This window comes from Lycorma delicatula, chromosome 9 (assembly GCF_047948215.1).
Source record: "Lycorma delicatula isolate Av1 chromosome 9, ASM4794821v1, whole genome shotgun sequence".
Taxonomy (NCBI): Eukaryota; Metazoa; Arthropoda; class Insecta; order Hemiptera; family Fulgoridae; genus Lycorma; species Lycorma delicatula.
Window position 1 is genome coordinate 56,795,328 of NC_134463.1, and position 19,991 is coordinate 56,815,318.

Here is a 19,991-nt window from a genome sequence, read left to right on the forward strand (position 1 = left end):
AACTCGTTTGAAAACCACGAACTCGTTTATATTAAATATCGGACCTTTAATTATTAAATATCACGTCATTTAAATATAAATTGATGCGTTGATATTAAAGTGTAAGCTGCCCTATCCTATTCGTATTGTATTATAATATAATATTAAATTTGAACTTGTTTTTTAATTATAATTTATCATAAGCGTGTCTTTACACGTGTATTATTCGTATTTTTTTTATAAATTTTGTTTTTTATAAGATAGGCATTTTTAATATTATTACGTTAAATGAAATTTAATAGAACTCTCTCTTTAATTTTTGAATAGATAATTTAATTTTTAAATAGTAAATGTAATAATACTTTTTTATTTCTTTAGACCGAAACACTCGTTTATAATTCTATTTTCTAATATGTCGAGGACATTAGAATATAAACAACAACAAACATATATATACACGTAAACTTTTACTAAAGAGTTATTTGATCCTTAGATTTCGAAATCAGCTGATTCGCGATGACGAGTTAATCACTAGACCAACCTGGTGGGTTTACCAATTAAGCCTGCTACTCTTAAAGATCCGCGAAATCGAATTGTTACAAAAGTGAATTCAATAACCTGGGACCAGTTATCAATAAAAATAATTTGGGACCAATTAAAATAATTAACTGTTAATTATAAATCTTGATTTTTTGCATCCTTGAACGAAGTAAAGGAAGTATTGTGATCTCGAAGAATTTCGGTTTTCAGATTTCAATGAAAATTTTCATTTGACTACCCCTGAATCCATTTTGACTATATTCGGTGTGACGTCTGTACGTACGTACGTACGTATCTCGCGTAACTCAAAAACAATTGGGCGTAGAATGTTGAAATTTTGTATTTAGGACTGCTGTAACATCTAATTGTGCACCCTCCCCCTTTGATTGCAATCGACTTGACCAAAGGTGTCCAAAAAAGACTAAAATCCAAAACATTTGAATTTTGGAGTTTTTCTTAACTGCAGTAAAATAAGCCTTCATTGAGAGCTTTTCAACGATTAAGTGGCCCTTATTTTCATTCATTCCAGAGTTATAGCCAAATAAAATTTTAATTAATGAAATATTTGGTTCTTACAAGGGAAAGGTAATATCGGTTTGAATCTGACTTCATTCCTTTTTTTTTTAAATAAAAAGTACGTAAAATTTTATTTCACAAATAACTTTTTTTTAATTGTTATTATTGAATTATTATTGTAAAACTTTTTTACAATCTGAAGTATACAGATTGTATACTATGATACTATGCCTATTAAGGCAGGTATGGTTTTTTTGTCTTCAAAACCCCATTTTTTCCATCCTGGGCCACAATGGTTGGTTATATCAAAAAACTTTACTTACATAAGTTTTAGATCCTTATCCAAATAATAGTAAGAACTTTAATTGAATTTGTTTTTTTACTTAATAAAAAACTTATAGTGATATTTTGTTTTTTCTGTTTTTTTTGTTTTTGGTCTCATCCTTTGCCATAAGGGTCGGTCATATCAAACATTTCTTCCAACAAAAGGTTTAGGTAATGTTTAGAGGACTAATGACCACTTTAAACTGATGCGATACTGTGCCTATTAGGGAGATATGATTTTTTTTGTTTTCAATTTTTTTCCACTCCCTGAGCCAATGGTTGGTAATATCAGAAAACTTTACTTACATAAGTTTTAGGCCCTTATCCAAAAAATCATAGAACTTCAAACGAATTCAATATTTTGCTTAATAAAAAGCTATAGCAATATTTTGTTTAAAAAAAGCCATCCCATTTCCTCCCCCATGGTCTGATTTTGGCCATTAACAAACTCAACTTAGATTTTGGGATGAGTTTTTTCATAACATGAGTTTTTTACTGTAATTTTGATAATTAGTGAGTTTTTCATGACCAAAAGGTTATTTTAAACGTGTAAGGTTTAAAATAACCTATAAATGTGTTACAAAGTAACCCTCAGCTTTAAATTGCCAATAACATTTCTATTTATAAATTGATCTCAGTAAAACAAGCTTGCAGTGATTTTTAGATCCTACAAACTAAGAAATTATCTACCATATTAAAGGTCAAAGTAGCACACTCAAATTTCTGTAAATATCTGGAAATATCTGCTACTGATACCACCATGAAGTGCAGCTGTTTGTTGGTTAGAAATCAAGCATCTGTTGATCCAGAGTTGATGTATTGTACATTAAATCTTCTCGTTGACTTCTCAGAAGAATGCAAGGTGTGAAATTATGGTTCCTTACAACCATTAAACTATAGCTCCTCATTCGTGTAGTTCCAGTTATCAACTAATGTACTAATAATTAGAACGTTGCTGCAGTTTTGACTGTTGTCAAGCTGAACATAAACAGTGAATAAAAAATGCAGTGGAGCACCATTTTTCCTCACCACATTTGAGTTTGATCATTGTGATAAAGAAGGATGTTGAGGTTATCTAAAGTTGATGCAGCAAGTGAAACATTGTTCTGCAGGATGTTTAGATACTGTTCTGCATTCATTATACCCTGAATGATAAATGGGTCCCATAGCATCTGTGTGGATGTCATAAGCTGCACCATACTGAAATTTAGATTGACTTTAAATCTTTTCAAAAGTTCGAGTGCAGTATCCTCTTGTATCCAGTAATTACAGTTCACAAACTCCTTCGCATGAAACACTGTGCTGGTCAAAATAACATGTACTGAGGATAACCAGGGTACTAACAGTACTAACAAAGATTTCTCTCCCCTTATTTCATCTTTTGATAACAGTCTTTTGCAAATAGTGCTTGGCTGAAATTGAGTTTTCAAGGATTTTTTATATCCTATAGAATTGGTTATGGAATAGGTCACTTTTAGTAGTAGTGACATATCATGTTTGTGTGCGGTGACTCTACTGAACATGGTCTTCACCGCTAATACATTTCTGTGTAATCTGTTGAGAAATGTACGGAATCAGGATAATTCTGGTTGTCCTATATCTATTACAATCCTCTATTCATCAGTTTTGTTGTGTCAGTTGTTGATGAATCTAGGATTCAGTATTGTAAAAGATCCACCCACCATTGCCAAATTTTTATCTCTAATGGTAATGGAAGGAGAGCTCACTCGTGCAATTTCAGGAATAGGATTTTCACAAAAATTAATCAATATATAAAAAATATATTTGTAATTTAAACTAAGAGACTTGGGCTCTAAAGCACTCTGTATTTTAACTCTTGCAGAGTTAAAATCTGTATCATCATTTTGCATCTACAAAATGATGATACAGATTAGTTGGTTTTGGATTTTTTTCAGTAGGTAAAGAATGGAATTTTTCATTTAACATCATATTAGGTACTAGGATTCATTTTTAATTCGATTATGATTTTATTCCGGCTCCCTCAGTAGATAAGCGTCTACTGTTCTCTTGAAGAAATAAACATCAAACTTATTGTTAACATTTTCTTCTTTACCAAATAGGAATTAACATTGTTTATTATTTTATTTTTAACTTCATGAAGGTAACCTTTAATAAGATTGACTGATGTGATACTGATTTACCTTCTACGATTATTTAGTTTCATTATCAAAAGAAACAATTAATGTAACTTATTTAATGTTTTTTAAATTTCATTTTTTTATGATTATGGACTGTTAACATTAAACAACTGATAACTACTTTTAATTGCTAATCAGATAATTTTCATTAAATTGATTGACAAAACCAGGTTGTTTATTGTAATCTTTTTATTTATAATTTTATTATTTAATAATTAGCATTTATTATTATTATTTGTTAAAACAATTTTAGCTTACAATTCTGTTATTATATAATTGTAATTGTACTGTGTTTTTAATTTATTTATTTTTAGGAAATGACTGATGAAGGTACTGATGTCACATTGTATGTGTATGATTTAAGTCAAGGGTTGGCATCAGAAATTTCTCCTTTTCTACTGGGTGAGTATTTATGATTTTATTACATTACTGTGTTAATGTGTTAATAAATTTTTGATTGAAAAGAGACAATATCAAATATAATTCTTGATGAGATGGATGTGGATGGATTTTTTTTAGTAATTTTTATTTAGAATGTGTTTTGTTAACTTCTTGATCAAAATTAACTTTTAACAAATCATATGACATAATTGAAATATAGTTATCACATTTTACACATTTTATTTAAGAAGTTATTTGAATGTGAGGATACATCTTTGAGAACTGTACAGTCTACTCCAGAGATTAGATCTATATAATCATGCATATTAGCATATTTCAATTGTAAAACCTTGAGTCTTATTAGTCTCCCTAGAATTAACAAATAGAATTAAGGTAAACATTTCTGAATAATTTTCTCTTTGTTTAAATATCCTCCTTATAAATATTTTCCTATTGTTGGGTTTAGAGTTTTCAACTAAAATTATTAGTAATTTATTTAAGATGATTGTTTAAATGGAGTGTATGGAATTACCATAAAAAAAAATTCATAACTTGATGTATCATACAATGCAGATTGTTTTGTTAAAACAAAAGTAGTTTTTAAGTACAAGCAATTTTAACATACATATGGTGCTACTGTTAATGATTAGAAGCAATAGTTTTATATAGCTTTTTCTTTGAAAGGATGCATTATATCTCAGTCAGTTTATAAAATTGCAGGGGGAACTTTTATAATATAAATTTTATAATGTAAATTATTATTTTTATTGTATAAAATAGTCAAAATTTCAATTAATATTGAATTTGAATTAAATTTCAAATGTTTACTTTAACTTAGGACTAGCTGGCTGGTCTGAATGTTGGTTTGACCAATACATTTATTGAACTTTGATGATGGTTGATATATATGTAGATTTAATCAAATATTTTGTCATAGGTGAGAATTGAAGATAAACAGAGAGCATGACATATTTTACATCATCATTTTTTGTGTATTTATATTTTGAGTCTGGTAGAGACTTTATTTGATCTGTAAAAGTTCCTTCTCTCACCTTGCAAGGACAGTTTTTTTATTATTTACATGCTGTAAATGAATTATAGTTAAAGATTTTGGGGGGGAACAGAAATTGAAGCAGTTCAAATTTGGAAAAATTTTCTTGTGAAATATTTTTTTTTGTTATTTTGATTATTGAGAGGGTTCTCTTCTGACTATAAACACGATTTGGTATCTAAAGGATCACTAGATAGTTAAGCTTGCAGATTGTAAATTTAATCTTTTCTCAGTGAAAGACTTTGGTTAGTTACAATATAAGAGTTACTGTTTTATCTATCCAAAGAATGAGGTGCTGGAAAATTTAGAAATCAATTAAATTCAAATTCACTTTTTAATTATAGGTTATGAAAAATTAGTATGCACTTTAAGATGTAGTTACTCTTCTCCTGAAATCAATGATTCTTTTTTATATGAGGTTATATGAAGTTGAAGTAGGAACAGTATAATAGTTGCTTTAGAATTTTTCTTAACGCGTAACAAAAAGTGTTATATAAATTAAATTTTAACTGTTTTTTGATTTTGTTTGTACATGATAAAAAATGCGAATTATAAAGTTCTGTCTGTATTTTATAGTTATAGTTAGTATAAGTAATATTTTTGACATAACCAAATTTTTTTTTTTTTTTTTTTTTTTTGTCTTCAGTCATTTGACTGGTTTGATGCAGCTCTCCAAGATTCCCTATCTAGTGCTAGTCGTTTCATTTCAGTATACCCTCCACATCCTACATCCCCAACAATTTGTTTTACATACTCCAAACGTGGCCTGCCTACACAATTTTTCCCTTCTACCTGTCCTTCCAATATTAAAGCGACTATTCCAGGATGCCTTAGTATGTGGCCTATAAGTCTGTCTCTTCTTTTAACTATATTTTTCCAAATGCTTCTTTCTTCATCTATTTGCCGCAATACCTCTTCATTTGTCACTTTATCCACCCATCTGATTTTTAACATTCTCCTATAGCACCACATTTCAAAAGCTTCTATTCTTTTCTTCTCAGATATTCCGATTGTCCAAGTTTCACTTCCATATAAAGCGACACTCCAAACATACACTTTCAAAAATCTTTTCCTGACATTTAAATTAATTTTTGATGTAAACAAATTATATTTCTTACTGAAGGCTCGTTTAGCTTGTGCTATTCGGCATTTTATATCGCTCCTGCTTCGTCCATCTTTAGTAATTTTACTTCCCAAATAACAAAATTCTTCTACCTCCATAATCTTTTCTCCTCCTATTTTCACATTCAGTGGTCCATCTTTGTTATTTCTACTACATTTCATTACTTTTGTTTTGTTCTTGTTTATTTTCATGCGATAGTTCTTGCGTAGGACTTCATCTATGCCATTCATTGTTTCTTCTAAATCCTTTTTACTCTCGGCTAGAATTACTATATCATCAGCAAATCGTAGCATCTTTATCTTTTCACCTTGTACTGTTACTCCGAATCTAAATTGTTCTTTCACATCATTAACTGCTAGTTCCATGTAAAGATTAAAAAGTAACGGAGATAGGGAACATCCTTGTCAGACTCCCTTTCTTATTAGGGCTTCTTTCTTATGTTCTTCAATTGTTATTGTTGCTGTTTGGTTCCTGTACATGTTAGCAATTGTTCTTCTATCTCTGTATTTGAACCCTAAATTTTTTAAAACGCTGAACATTATATTCCAATCTACGTTATCGAAAGCCTTTTCTAGGTCTATAAACGCCAAGTATGTTGGTTTGTTTTTCTTTAATCTTCCTTCTACTATTAATCTGAGGCCTAAAATTGCTTCCCTTGTCCCTATACTTTTTCTGAAACCAAATTGGTCTTCTCCTAACACTTCTTCCACTCTCCTCTCAATTCTTCTGTATAAAATTCTAGTTAAGATTTTTGATGCATGACTAGTTAAACTAATTGTTCTATATTCTTCACATTTATCTGCCCCTGCTTTCTTTGGTATCATAACTATAACACTTTTTTTGAAGTCTGATGGAAATTCCCCTTTTTCATAAATATTACACACCAGTTTGTATAATCTATCAATCGCTTCCACCTGCACTGCGCAGTAATTCTACAGGTATTCCGTCTATTCCAGGAGCCTTTCTGCCATTTAAATCTTTTAATGCTCTCTTAAATTCAGATCTCAGTATTGTTTCTCCCATTTCATCCTCCTCAACTTCCGCTTCCTCACCTGCACTGCGCAGTAATTCTACAGGTATTCCGTCTATTCCAGGAGCCTTTCTGCCATTTAAATCTTTTAATGCTCTCTTAAATTCAGATCTCAGTATTGTTTCTCCCATTTCATCCTCCTCAACTTCCTCTTCTTCCTCTATAAAACCATTTTCTAATTCATTTCCTCCGTATAACTCTTCAATATATTCCACCCATCTATCGACTTTACCTTTCGTATTATATATTGGTGTACCATCTTTGTTTAACACATTATTAGATTTTAATTTATGTACCCCAAAATTTTCCTTAACTTTCCTGTATGCTCCGTCTATTTTACCAATGTTCATTTCTCTTTCCACTTCTGAACACTTTTCTTTAATCCACTTTTCTTTCGCCAGTTTGCACTTCCTATTTATAGCATTTCTTAATTGCCGATAGTTCCTTTTACTTTCTTCATCACTAGCATTCTTATATTTTCTACGTTCATCCATCAGCTGCAATATATAGTCTGAAACCCAAGGTTTTCTACCAGTTCTCTTTATTCCGCCTAAGTTTGCTTCTGCTGATTTAAGAATTTCCTTTTTAACATTCTCCCATTCTTCTTCTACATTTTCTACCTTATCTTTTTTTCTCAGACCTCTTGCGATGTCCTCCTCAAAAATCTTCTTTACCCCCTCTTCCTCAAGCTTCTCTAAATTCCACCGATTCATCTGACAACTTTTCTTCAGGTTTTTAAACCCCAATCTACATTTCATTATCACCAAATTATGGTCGCTATCAATGTCTGCTCCAGGGTAAGTTTTGCAGTCAACGAGTTGATTTCTAAATCTTTGCTTAACCATGATATAATCTATCTGATACCTTGCAGTATCGCCTGGCTTTTTCCAAGTGTATATTCTTCTATTATGATTTTTAAATTGGGTGTTGGCAATTACTAAATTATACTTCGTGCAAAACTCTATAAGTCGGTCCCCTCTTTCATTCCTTTTGCCCAGCCCGTATTCACCCACTATATTTCCTTCCTTGTCTTTTCCAATGCTTGCATTCCAATCTCCAACTATTATTAAATTTTCATCTCCTTTTACGTGTTTAATTGCTTCATCAATCTCTTCGTATACACACTCTACCTCATCATCATCATGGGCGCTTGTAGGCATATAAACGTTAACAATCGTTGTCGGTTTAGGTTTTGATTTTATCCTTATTACAATGATTCTATCGCTATGCGTTTTGAAATACTCCACTCTCCTCCCTATCTTCTTGTTCATCACGAAACCTACTCCTGCCTGCCCATTATTTGACGCTGAATTAATTACTCTAAAATCACCCGACCAAAAGTCGCCTTCCTCTTCCCACCGAACCTCACTAATTCCTACTATATCCACATTCACCCTATCCATTTCCCTTTTTAAATTTTCTAGCCTACCAACCTTTTTTAAGCTTCTAACATTCCACACTCCGACTCGTAGAATGTTATTTTTTAATTTTCTGGTGACCCCTTCCTTAGTAGTCCCCACCCGGAGATCCGAACGGGGGACTATTTTACCTCCGGAATATTTTATCTAGGAAGGCGCCTCCATTATTGCTATGTGAAAATGCAGAGAGCCACATTTTCTTGGAAAAAAAGCAGCTGTAGTTTTCCATTGCTTTCAGCTGCGCAGTACTCAGAGAACTGAGTGATGTTGATACGGCCGTTTAAGTCATTGTGACTCACGCCCCTAACAACTACTGAAAGAGCTGCTGCCCTCTTTCAGGAATCATTCCTTAGTCTGGCTCTCAACAGATACCTCTCCGATATGGTTGCACCTTCGGTCCAGCTACTCTGTATCCCTGAACACTCAAGCCCCCTCACCAACGGCAAGGTCTCATGATTCATAGAGGAGGCCAAATTTAATTAAAAAATTTATATTTTGAATTATAATAAACTTGTTTGGTATAATACAACTGATAAAATCAATCATTGCCATTTTGATAGTAATGGCTTCCTTTCTGTAGTGCACATTTTTCCTCTAATAATTTATAGTATTGATTTACTGTCATTCCGGATTTATGTCTATCAATAAATCAGCAGAGGCATATGACACTATTGTTGTAAAATATTATTTATCACGTTGCTATTTAAATTATATGTACATTTATTATATATGCATTAAACTAAATTCTCTTCTTTGTAAGTAATAATAAAGTTGTAAAACTGAATAAAAGCTAATGGCACAATATCAGAGTGGCACACCTTGATACACAGAGTGTTAGTGTTGATCTTCCTGTGTGGGAGCTTGACAGTTCCAGGTCAGACAAGTCACCTTATAATGCCATCTTTGGTTTCTCAATACTGTATAGACATCATGTTATTGTTGAGTTCTAATTTAAACACATCCTGGTATAATGATCCAGGAATGAATAAACAGCTTTCACGTATATTTGCTGCTAAATTATATGTAACACTTGCTGCCCATTTGTGGGCCCCAATTTAATGAAACCTACAAGATAACCAGGCACTTCAAAAATGTTGTGTCACTTGGTCATTCAGTGTACTATTTATTAAAAAAAAGATTGATAATTATTTTAATTATTGTTCAGATGTAGTTTATTTTATTCAGTGTTATGTTTAATGCATTGAAGAAAGTTTTGGTTTAATTACTGTTAAAACTGCTTGAGGGTTTGCCCAGTACATTAGACTGGGGTTAGCTGATTTCAGTCCGAGAGTTCTAAGGTTCAAATCCTAGTAAAGGTAGTTACTTTTATATGGATTTTAATACTAGATCGTGGATACTGGTGTTCTTTGGTGGTTGGGTTTCAATTAACCACACATCTTTGACATCTTATTCAAAATGAATATCAGAGTTTTAAAGCTATGTAATGTTTGTCAAGTTTCATGTACAGTGATTAATTTACTGAAATGAAAGACCAACTGAGACAGTTTTAGCTGTGCACAAGCTTAGTGTACAGATTATGGTTTGTGTGCTAGCTTCGCAAATGAAATGATATACCTTAGTGAAGACTTTCTTTATCATGTCGTATTCAATGATAAATCAACATTTCATGTTAATTGAAAAGTAAACACTCATGATGTGCATATCTGGGGATCAGAAAATCCTCATGAAATATTGCAGTGTATTGAGACTCCCCAAAACCGAATGTTTTTTGTGCCACATCCCAATGGCAAGTTTACGGGCAGTTCTTTTTCACAGAAGCAAATGTGTCTGGAATGAACTTTCTTGATATGCTACAATTATAGCTCTTTCCTCAACTGCAATATGAAGCACAGAATTTTATTTGGCAACAAGATGGTGTGCCTCTGCATTGGCATAATTCTGTACGTGATCTGTTGACTGAAAATTCTCCCTGACTGCTGGATTGGTTGCCGGGGACCAGATGACAGGGCTTGTTTGCCATCACCTTTATGTTAACCCAATCTGACCATGTGCAATTTTTTTCTATGGGGATTTATAAAGGATGTGCCACCATTACCAACTGACCTTAACTTGAGACAGCAATGAAGCAGCTTTTGCATCAATTACTCCAGACTGCAGAGGGAGTTTAATCAAGGTACTCGATCATGGTAGGATCCCAGGCGGCTAGGGTTTCAGCTTAGGCATTGGATTGGTTGGATGTAGGCGCATTGGGCATCGTGCCACGGTTATATTGGTATTGTTTGCGATTCGATTTGAGGCTCCTGCTGGTGGGGGTGGCTGCGCCGCCAGGGTATGTTAACCCGTGCAACTGGGGGGTGTGACTTTCCTCTGTTGGTAGTGGTCCTGATCATGACTTGGTAATGCCACATGAGACATCATGATGGGGCCAGTTGGGGGTGCAGGGTTTGTCCTTGGCTCTTGCGTGGACCAGAATGAGGTTGCATTCCCCTTGTTAGGTGACCTAAATTGGTCGACTTGGATGTAGGTCTGAATTTCTATGTTGCATAAGACATAATCTTGATTGGTATGAGTGTAGCATTGATTTAACTTTAAACTCATTCGTTTTCTGTCATGAATGGTGTTGTCAAATCTGTACTAGACACAGGGTTCACGCTTCTGCAGTTCCGATCGGTTAGTTTGAAGAAATCATGCTAGGTTGGATGTGAAGATGTTTGTTTGAGACCTATGTGAAGGTGAAATTTGATATGTATTTTACTGATGCAAATGTCTGCCGAGGCTTGGCTGATGACTGTGAGATGTAATCAGTTACATGGTCTAAAGACGACCTCCGGTAAAGCCCGTTAGGGCTTGGAATGAAGGAGGTGGTGTGGTGACCAGTGATGTCACAAGGTGGGTGTCTTCCCCCTATGGGGTTGGGATGCTCACATTGAACTAGTGTAGGAAAAACTGTTTGAATTGCTCTTTCATTTCATGTATAATTTATCAATGTAAGTAAAACTTAATAAATATTAGATAACTTTAAAACCCAGATATTCATTTTGAAACACTTGGTAATTTGTAGGCCTGTTATCTTTCATCCCTTTTTTTCTATAGATAAAATTGTATTTTGCCATTCATTTTTTTTTTTTTTAATTAGTACCTCTGGTTTGAGCTGTGGTACCATGAAAATTACCTTGTAGCTACCAAGGCAGAAAATTTTTTATTTAAACTCCATGAAATAATAATTATTCTGAGTAACTATCTGTGAAAAGGGTCTCACCATTTGCAAAATCCAAACTGATTGCTGAGGTGTACAGCTGGTAAAGTGGAATTCTTATTTACTCTAAAATTTACATTTATTTCAGTCGATGATGTAGCCATCTTCAGTTTAAATTTTGTGGATTATTTGGAAGATTATACAGAAGATTATTGGAAGATTATAACCCTTTTTTTTAATTTTTAGTAGTCTTGTAACTAATTCTGGAGTCGAGAAAACTGCTTTGAAAAATTTTGTGATTTCATTTATCTCCTTCTACTCATACTATTCTATGAAATTTATACATAATTTATTGATGTCTATGAGTTTTTTCTGTAGTTAGTATTTTTTTTTGTTAATATTATTGTAATAATTGTTTATGGTGTGGTATAACTTTTATTTGATATAATATTGAGTTATTATATAATTTTCATTTTAAATCAATAATTTAAATACTTTTTTAGTAATTAATGATAAATATGTTAATATTTCCATTTTCTTTACGCATGCTGAAATTGAGTAATAGCAGGCATGATGTGTAAATTTATAGGTGACAATTTTTTTAAAACTTGCCCCCTAAAATTATTAATTGGATCTTTTTTTTATTTTAGTACTTTTATTTATAGTATTGCAAAATAGTGCAATGAATATCAATTCTGTTGAATATGATTAGAGTTATTTTTATTTTAGTATGTATGAATGTCCCAGCTTTAAGTGCAAATAAAAATTCAAAAGTATAGATTATTTTATTATCTCATCATGTTAATGTTTATTACATCATTAACCATTAACTGCCTTTTATTTCTGTAAAATTAGGTTAAAAAATTGTAATCTAAATTATTACTTCTAAAATTAAACTACATTGAAACAGTTAACTTATATTATTCAAGGTCTATTTTCTAATAGACGTAATTAATTTTATTAGAAACCTCATTATCTTATTACGATAGCTCTACTTTTGCCAATGGTATTTCTTTTCATAAGGTTCTAGTAATTTTTTTTTTATTATATTTTATTGTCAAATAATTTTAATTTATTAAAGGTTTTGTGTTATTTTATTCTAGGAAGTAGTGTTGTTACTTGCATTACTGTAGCTTATTACTGAAAGTATACTTTCAAGGGCTTTATGCTATTTCTAAACAATTTACTAGTAGGTTTAGTTTTAGTTGCAGAACAGTGGGAGAGATTTTAAATTTATTGTGTAATCTTGACATATTATTTGGAGCATTTTTAGCCGTGGATCACTGCCAATTATATGATAGTTTTTAGTTAATCTTTTCACCTGCTGTTAAACGTGTCATTCATTTATTTTTTTAACTAAATCCTTATATAAAAAAAAATTGTTAGTATAATAGTACATTTTTACATTATTTTCTGAAGTTATTTAAGAGTTCAGTCATCATATGTTTTAGGAGTGTTCTTTAGTGTAGTAGAGGTATTGTGATTAATGATATGTCATGTTGGACAGTAACATGCTAGTTATTTGACAGTTATATATATACTTGAAAATAAGCAGTTTTGTTTAAATGAAAATAATTTTTCTATGATTTAGTTTCTTCATACCATGCTCCTGTCCTGTTAATAATTGTTCTCCAGCATTCTATGAATTTTTCTTTGTACACATTTAATCAGTGGTATAAATGTCATTCATCTCTGTATGTTTTGGAAGGGTGCAGCTACCAGTGTTGACTTATAAATTATTCACTTTATAATTTATAAAAATCCATTGGTTGCTAATTTTAATTTTTAGAAATTTCCATATTTCTTCCAGTTACAACATTTCCAGTGCTGTTGCTACTATCACATGTCTGTGTTCCAGAATTTGCAATTGTAAAAGCTTATTAGAGAAAATCTTTCATGATAAAACTGCAGAATGCTTTGATTTCCAGAACCTTTATCATTTGTTGCTAATAAAATCTGTATTGAGAATTGTAGTAAAAAAAAAATCTAGCCCGACTAAACATTTTATATCAGCTGTGATCTATTATTATATTTGTTTTTATATGTGAGTATTATAATTGTGACATGACGAATGATGTACGTATATGATCAGAACATCACAAATTTCTAATAATTGGTGACAAACTAAACTAATTTTTTGTTGTATAACTATGTTGTGGTTTATAAATAATTGGAATTAGAGAAACATACAAGTAAACATTTAAAACTGTTTATTTATTTGACTCAGAAATCCAGCTGACTTACTCAAGTTTATTTAGGTTTGAAATACCTTTTTTAAAAGGGATGTGATTGATTTATTCTGATTCAATGTTAGGCTATATACATTATTGATTGAGCAGTGTTCCAACATCTAATTCTACAAGTAATCATAGTTGAAATTCAGTTTATTTCCTTGAGTGTTTTTTGTATTTTTATCTGTATAGGGTTTTCTACTCCACCATGTATTTCATTCACTACATGGGGAGAAGCAGAAAATATAGAAGCTTTCTACTAAATAGCAATGACAGAGAATTCAGATTAAATACATTATTGCATAAATAAATAAACAGTATGAAACTCATTATTACCCCACCAATAAGGGCAGTTAATATGTTAAATGATTCTTGACTTTCATTCTCCTCATTCATGCAGCAGATGAAATTATTTGCAGTTGATATTTAATTATAATTAGAAGGATTACATTTGCCTAGAAATGTTAATGCTTGAATACACTGTGAATATCTACAGAGGTGGTTCACTAGAGGTTGTAAGTACATTGTCAATTAACAGATTTACCACCACTGGTGTGTAAATGAACCTTTTCATGAACATTTTTAATTTCTAAAAAATTTTTCATACTTTGTGCAATTTGCCTTTATTTTCTTTGGTGTTGTAATCATAAAAAAAATTATATGGTATAGGCTTTTAATTAGTGAATTTATTTGCATATCAACTTACTGTAGAGATCATGTTAACCCCTTCTGTATAAGGTATATAATTATTGCGATATACTAGTTAAAAATAATATTTTAATTTTATTTGCTTATTTAAGTGTTAATTTTATTCATTAGAGTATGAAAATTAGTTATTTTGAAAACTGATAATGAATAGTGGTTGTTAAAAATAATGGTGTGATTATGCACCTTTGGCTTATGGAATAATGAATCACATGCTAGGCATACAATATGTTATTCTTAAATTACAAATAATAACGTTGCAATCCCGCATTGTACTATTTTTATGTTTGAATCATTCAATTTTGTTTTGCCCATAATTTTACTATTTTTATAGACGTCATTATTTTATTCCTGAGTGATAATTGATTTTTTTTGTTCATATGAAAATATTTCTAGTTCTGTATACTAAATAATAGATGAAATAAAGGGATTTAGAAAAAAAATTGTAAATCTTTGTGTCTGGCAGTTAATGGATTAATCCTTGATCCTTTACCATGTATTAAATCACATTTAATTGTGTTGCATAATTGGTTAGATTAAGTTGTCATAGATGCAGCTGCCTCTGTCTTACTCTTGCTGATTAAAAAAAAAATCTGAAATAAAACACTGAACATAAGTTACTTTTGTATGTGATAGCTACATTTAATAGAATTAAACATCTGATCAGCATGCAGTATTGGAACCATTAATGTGGTTGCTTTATGAGTGGACTTACCAGCTGCATATGTTTAACAATGATGTGGCTTACCATACCAGGTGATTCAAAAAGGACTTCACAAGTTTAAAATTATATAAAATTTAATTAAATTGATTTAATTTGTTTTGCTATGAAATAAGATCTCAACCGAATCTAAGTTATCTAAATAAATAAATTTGTATATGCTTTTAAAGTTGTGAAGTCCTTTTTGAATCACTCTTTATTGTTATATTTGACATTTATTTGTTTAGCCTCAGACATTTTGGATTTCATGTACATAAATCAATACATTTTACTTTATTTTAAAATTGCGCACAGGAGCAGGATTTCTTAAAAGAAAAACTGATTTCTGATGTAAAAAGCTGGTTAGTGATTTCGATGTTGGGAATTATCTTTAGCCTAATTTACCTTGTAGAACTGTACCAATTTAATTAACATCACTGGTAATTATAGATTAAAATAAATGTAGATGTTTTAAATTTTATAATTTAAAACATCATGTTTTAAAGCTTTTTGTGAATTCTTATCTCCTTAGGGATCAGAATATAGGGAACTAACCTCTGAATATAGGGAAGACTGTAGATTAGGGCTGAGGCTTGAATTGGTTGCAGCTTCTTTACAGGTCATGCACTAAAACTATCTAAACATCACAAAAATGATATGTGAATCTTTCTAAAACCTATCCTGAGGTTAGGGTAAAATCTTTACAAACAGCTTGTTTCAGAATGGATTAACTCAAAATAGTTCATTCTTTCACGGCATATGGTTTACTGCCACTAAAGTTTTTGTTTAAATTAAGTTTTAAGAAATAACCCTTCTTACATCTGTTGGGAAATGAAAATAATAATATAAATGAAAATCAGGTGATTATCAACCTAGTCTGTGGTTTTTGACTAAGTGTGTACAAGAAAGTATTTCTTGTATATGATTTCATACCGTTCTTATATACTGTCAAAGTCAATGAAGTTTTATGTGTAAATATATCTTTGTTAAAGTTAAAAGGAAGTAGCAAAGCTGTGAGCTTTAAACTTTTAGTAATGGGTCCATGCCAAACTATTATACAACCAAATGGAGCATTGAACTTCATCTGAGAAATATAGTTATTTTATGACTTTCAAATGAAAGAAATTGTTAAAACTCTAAGCCATATAATTATCATGGATTGTAGTAATTAATTTAGAAAAAATACTATTGTGAAATTAGCATTATAATGAGTGCAGAGTAACCAATTTAAAAAAAGAACAGTCTTAAAAGTTATAATATTTAAAATTACATTTTACAACAATTTTATAATTACATTATTGATACTGTCATTTGAAAAATCTTAAAGTGGCAATATTTAATAATCTTTTATTCTTTTTTTTCTAAAATTATAACAAAAATAATATATTTTTAGCCAAGTTAATTTATTGTCCTTTCAGTTGCTTGTAAATAAACAAATTTTATTTATTTATTTTTTTAAATGTCAAAAATAAATTTAGTAAATAATTATTTGCATTTAAGAAAGTTTTCAGTCGTAGGAAACACCTACATATTTTGCAATATACAGACTGCCTCCCACGTGTAATTGCTCATTGCTGTATATAAAGAATCATCACATGTATAACTGGCAAGATTACAAGTTTCCTTTAAATTTTATGTTTGTATGTAAAATGATCAACAGCTCTTTATTTACATTAAGTAATATTTAATTTTATCAGCATTCCTTTTTGTTTACATAAATTTAGTATAATAGTATTTTTTATTTACATTAAGTAATTTTTTTTTTCAGTATTCCTTTTTGTCTACATAAGTTTAATATAATGCTATTTTTGTCTGTAATTTAATTGATTATATTATCAAAGAATATTTTATATTTAAAAATAATATTTCTGTGTTTGACAGTAGTGTCAATAAAAATGAGCTGTATTAAAGGTTTAGAATTCACTTAACTGAAGAAGTAATGTTAAATTAATTATAAATAAAGTGTATAAAATAATTTTAAGAAAGGGTCTAGTATTCATTCAGAGGTTTAATCTATTTAATTACATGAAATTATGTAGTATACATTACACATAATTTTATATATTTAAGAGATTGTTAATGAGTTATGTAGACTATGAAGAAAGATGACTGCAAGAAGATACTGAGCCTTTTTTTTGATTAATTTATTAAAGTTAGGGGTTTTTTAAAAATAAAGTTATAATTAATAAATTTGTTGAAGTTCAAGAAGGAAGCTTGTAGAAAAATGTTAAAACCTGCATAAATGAGATCTAATAATAGAATTTATGAAATCATTGGTGTGCACTTGTGGTTTAGAAACATAATCCTTTGATGAGAAGTGATGACTCATATTATTGTTGATATATGGCATTATAATTTTGAACCATAACAATTCATGAGTTATGCATTTTCTGATTTGATTCTGAAGTAGTTAGTAGAAACACAAAAAAATCAATTCTGAATTTCAGATTAAGAATAGAAAAAATATTTCTTTTTTTTTTTGTATAAAATATTTTTCACTGTAAATCCATATCAACTATGCACATGGTCCACCAGATTTAGTATTTGGAATTAATAAAACCGTTTCTTGAAAATGACAACACCATTTTATGCTACTTACCAACAACTAATTGAACTAAATAAAAATAATGCATCTGCTCACCTCTTTATTTTTTACCTAGCAAAATGTAATTTATTGGAACTTGGCTTTTATTAGTTAAGTTTGTGTTTTCCCTGTTTTTTGTTAAAAGAAACTTTGAAAGGAATGTATTTTGATGAGTTGAAAAAATCAAAGATCATCTCCAAACCATGTTTTCAAAGCCATTTCCAAAACTGCACCAAGAGATGTAATTTTTTTAGTTTTATAAGTTTTTATTATACACTCTTTAGATAACTACAGAAGTTTTCATTTTTCTTCTTTTTTTTTATTAATTTTAATCAACATTACTGTACAGGTCATTAACCACTAATAAATTGCCAATAGATTATATTGCTAACTAGCATTGTTTAACTTTTTCACTGCACGGGAATCAATTTATTGAAATTGGTATAGACATTTATCACTCACTTCACACTCTTCAGTTTCAGGATGCTAATCTTTAAAAAGTTAATTTTTTATTGTATTAGGTGATTCAAAAAGGACTTCACAACTTTAAAAGCATAAACATTTATTTAGATAAATTATAGATTCAGTTGAGGTTTCATTTCATAGCTAAACACATCAAGTTTTGACTCGTGTAGTTCATTAGTACCGAATTCAGCCACCAGTGTTAAATATGGATACTGTTACTGGTGTAGAACGTGCTCCTTGTATGTTTTGGTTTTACGATTTGCATTCAGCAACTGCAGTTTAACGCAAGTTTTGTAGATTACGGTAGGGAGCCAATTTACTAGGTAGTAGGCATACAATTTACTCTTGGCACCAAACCTTCATTGAGACAGGTCCTTCATTTATGTTCTTTAACTATTTCTAATTTGAAGAGGTGGAAATTCAGTTTATGGAATATTCTTTGTGTGCTTTTACAGCTTAGAGGAGAGACATGTGTTGTCTTGACTGAGCAGCAAGGGCTTGCCTTTATATTCACCATTGCACAAAAGGTTTTTTTGTCTGTCAGCTGGTGATTTATTTTTTATAAAATATGTTCCCTTCAAAATTATGAATTCATGTTTTAGTTGCATGAAAAATGGGATATACTCATGGCATCATAGCTGATAATGAGACTGAATTTCCCTTAGAGTGCTTGTCAAACTTTTACCATTTTGTAAAAAAGATTTAACATTCAACACCACTCCACTGTAAATGGTAAGGCATTCTAAACAAGCTTACATTTGTTTTAGGTCTGCCATGTTGTTCCCAGGGCTGTCAACATGGTTTGCAGAATTAGCTTTTTCTCTGTGCTACCCTGTATTTTCTTTAGGTTACCTAGTTTTCTTTAATTCAGGCTGATAAAGTTTTAGTTATTGAATTCATTTTAATTTTACATTGATTGTTGCAATCATTAGCTGATAATATTTTCCTATTGCTTTTAGTATTGTTTAACTTGAGTGATTTATTGGAACTGATTTCTAAATGTGTCTGGTTTTGTTTTTCTGTCATACTTTATACATTCCAATCTCCAGAGTGCTACTTTCTGACATTGCATATGTTGAGGAACCATTAAGTTGTTAGAGATTGTTTTACCATCTTACCCAGGAATTAATGGAACTTAAATGCATTGCTTAATGCAATAATAGTCCAGTGTGAGACAGTTTTTCACTCAGGATTCTTTCAGACAAAACCGATTGATGTGAAATTTGGACAGTAATTAGGGAATAGCTCAAGGAACAAAAGTTATATAGTGCCAATGTGTGCTTTTACCCTGGGGCTGGATTCCACCCTTCTTGGGGTTGGAAATTACTACATTCAAAATAACTGCAGAAATCGATGGAGGAATAAATTCTAAGCAAAAAAGTTCTGTAAACATACTTTTTAGAGTCAATACTTTTTAACTTATTTGTGATTGAAATTGTTGATTTTTCATTCAACCATTGAACTATTTTTACGAATAACTCAAAAACCGTACATTTTATCGAAAAATTTATTTCGGCTAAAATGAAGCTCTTTTAAAATAACGAAGAGATTGTTTTTTTTTTTTAATGTCTGTAGATGCAATATGAATCGAGTTATGCCTCGTTGAAGATAACTTTTTGTTCATCGAA

At 30.6% G+C, this 19,991-nt stretch overlaps 1 protein-coding gene across 9 annotated transcripts in view; it reads left to right on the top strand.

Moving 5' to 3' along the window:
• LOC142330480 (uncharacterized) overlaps positions 1-19,991 on the top strand; it is a 133,598-nt gene that overhangs the window by 18,317 nt on the left and 95,290 nt on the right. For all 9 annotated transcript variants that reach the window (XM_075375749.1, XM_075375755.1, XM_075375752.1 and 6 more), the window contains exon 2: positions 3,833-3,920. In XM_075375749.1, coding sequence (XP_075231864.1) covers positions 3,833-3,920 — 88 coding nt within the window. The remainder of the gene's footprint in view (positions 1-3,832; positions 3,921-19,991) is intronic.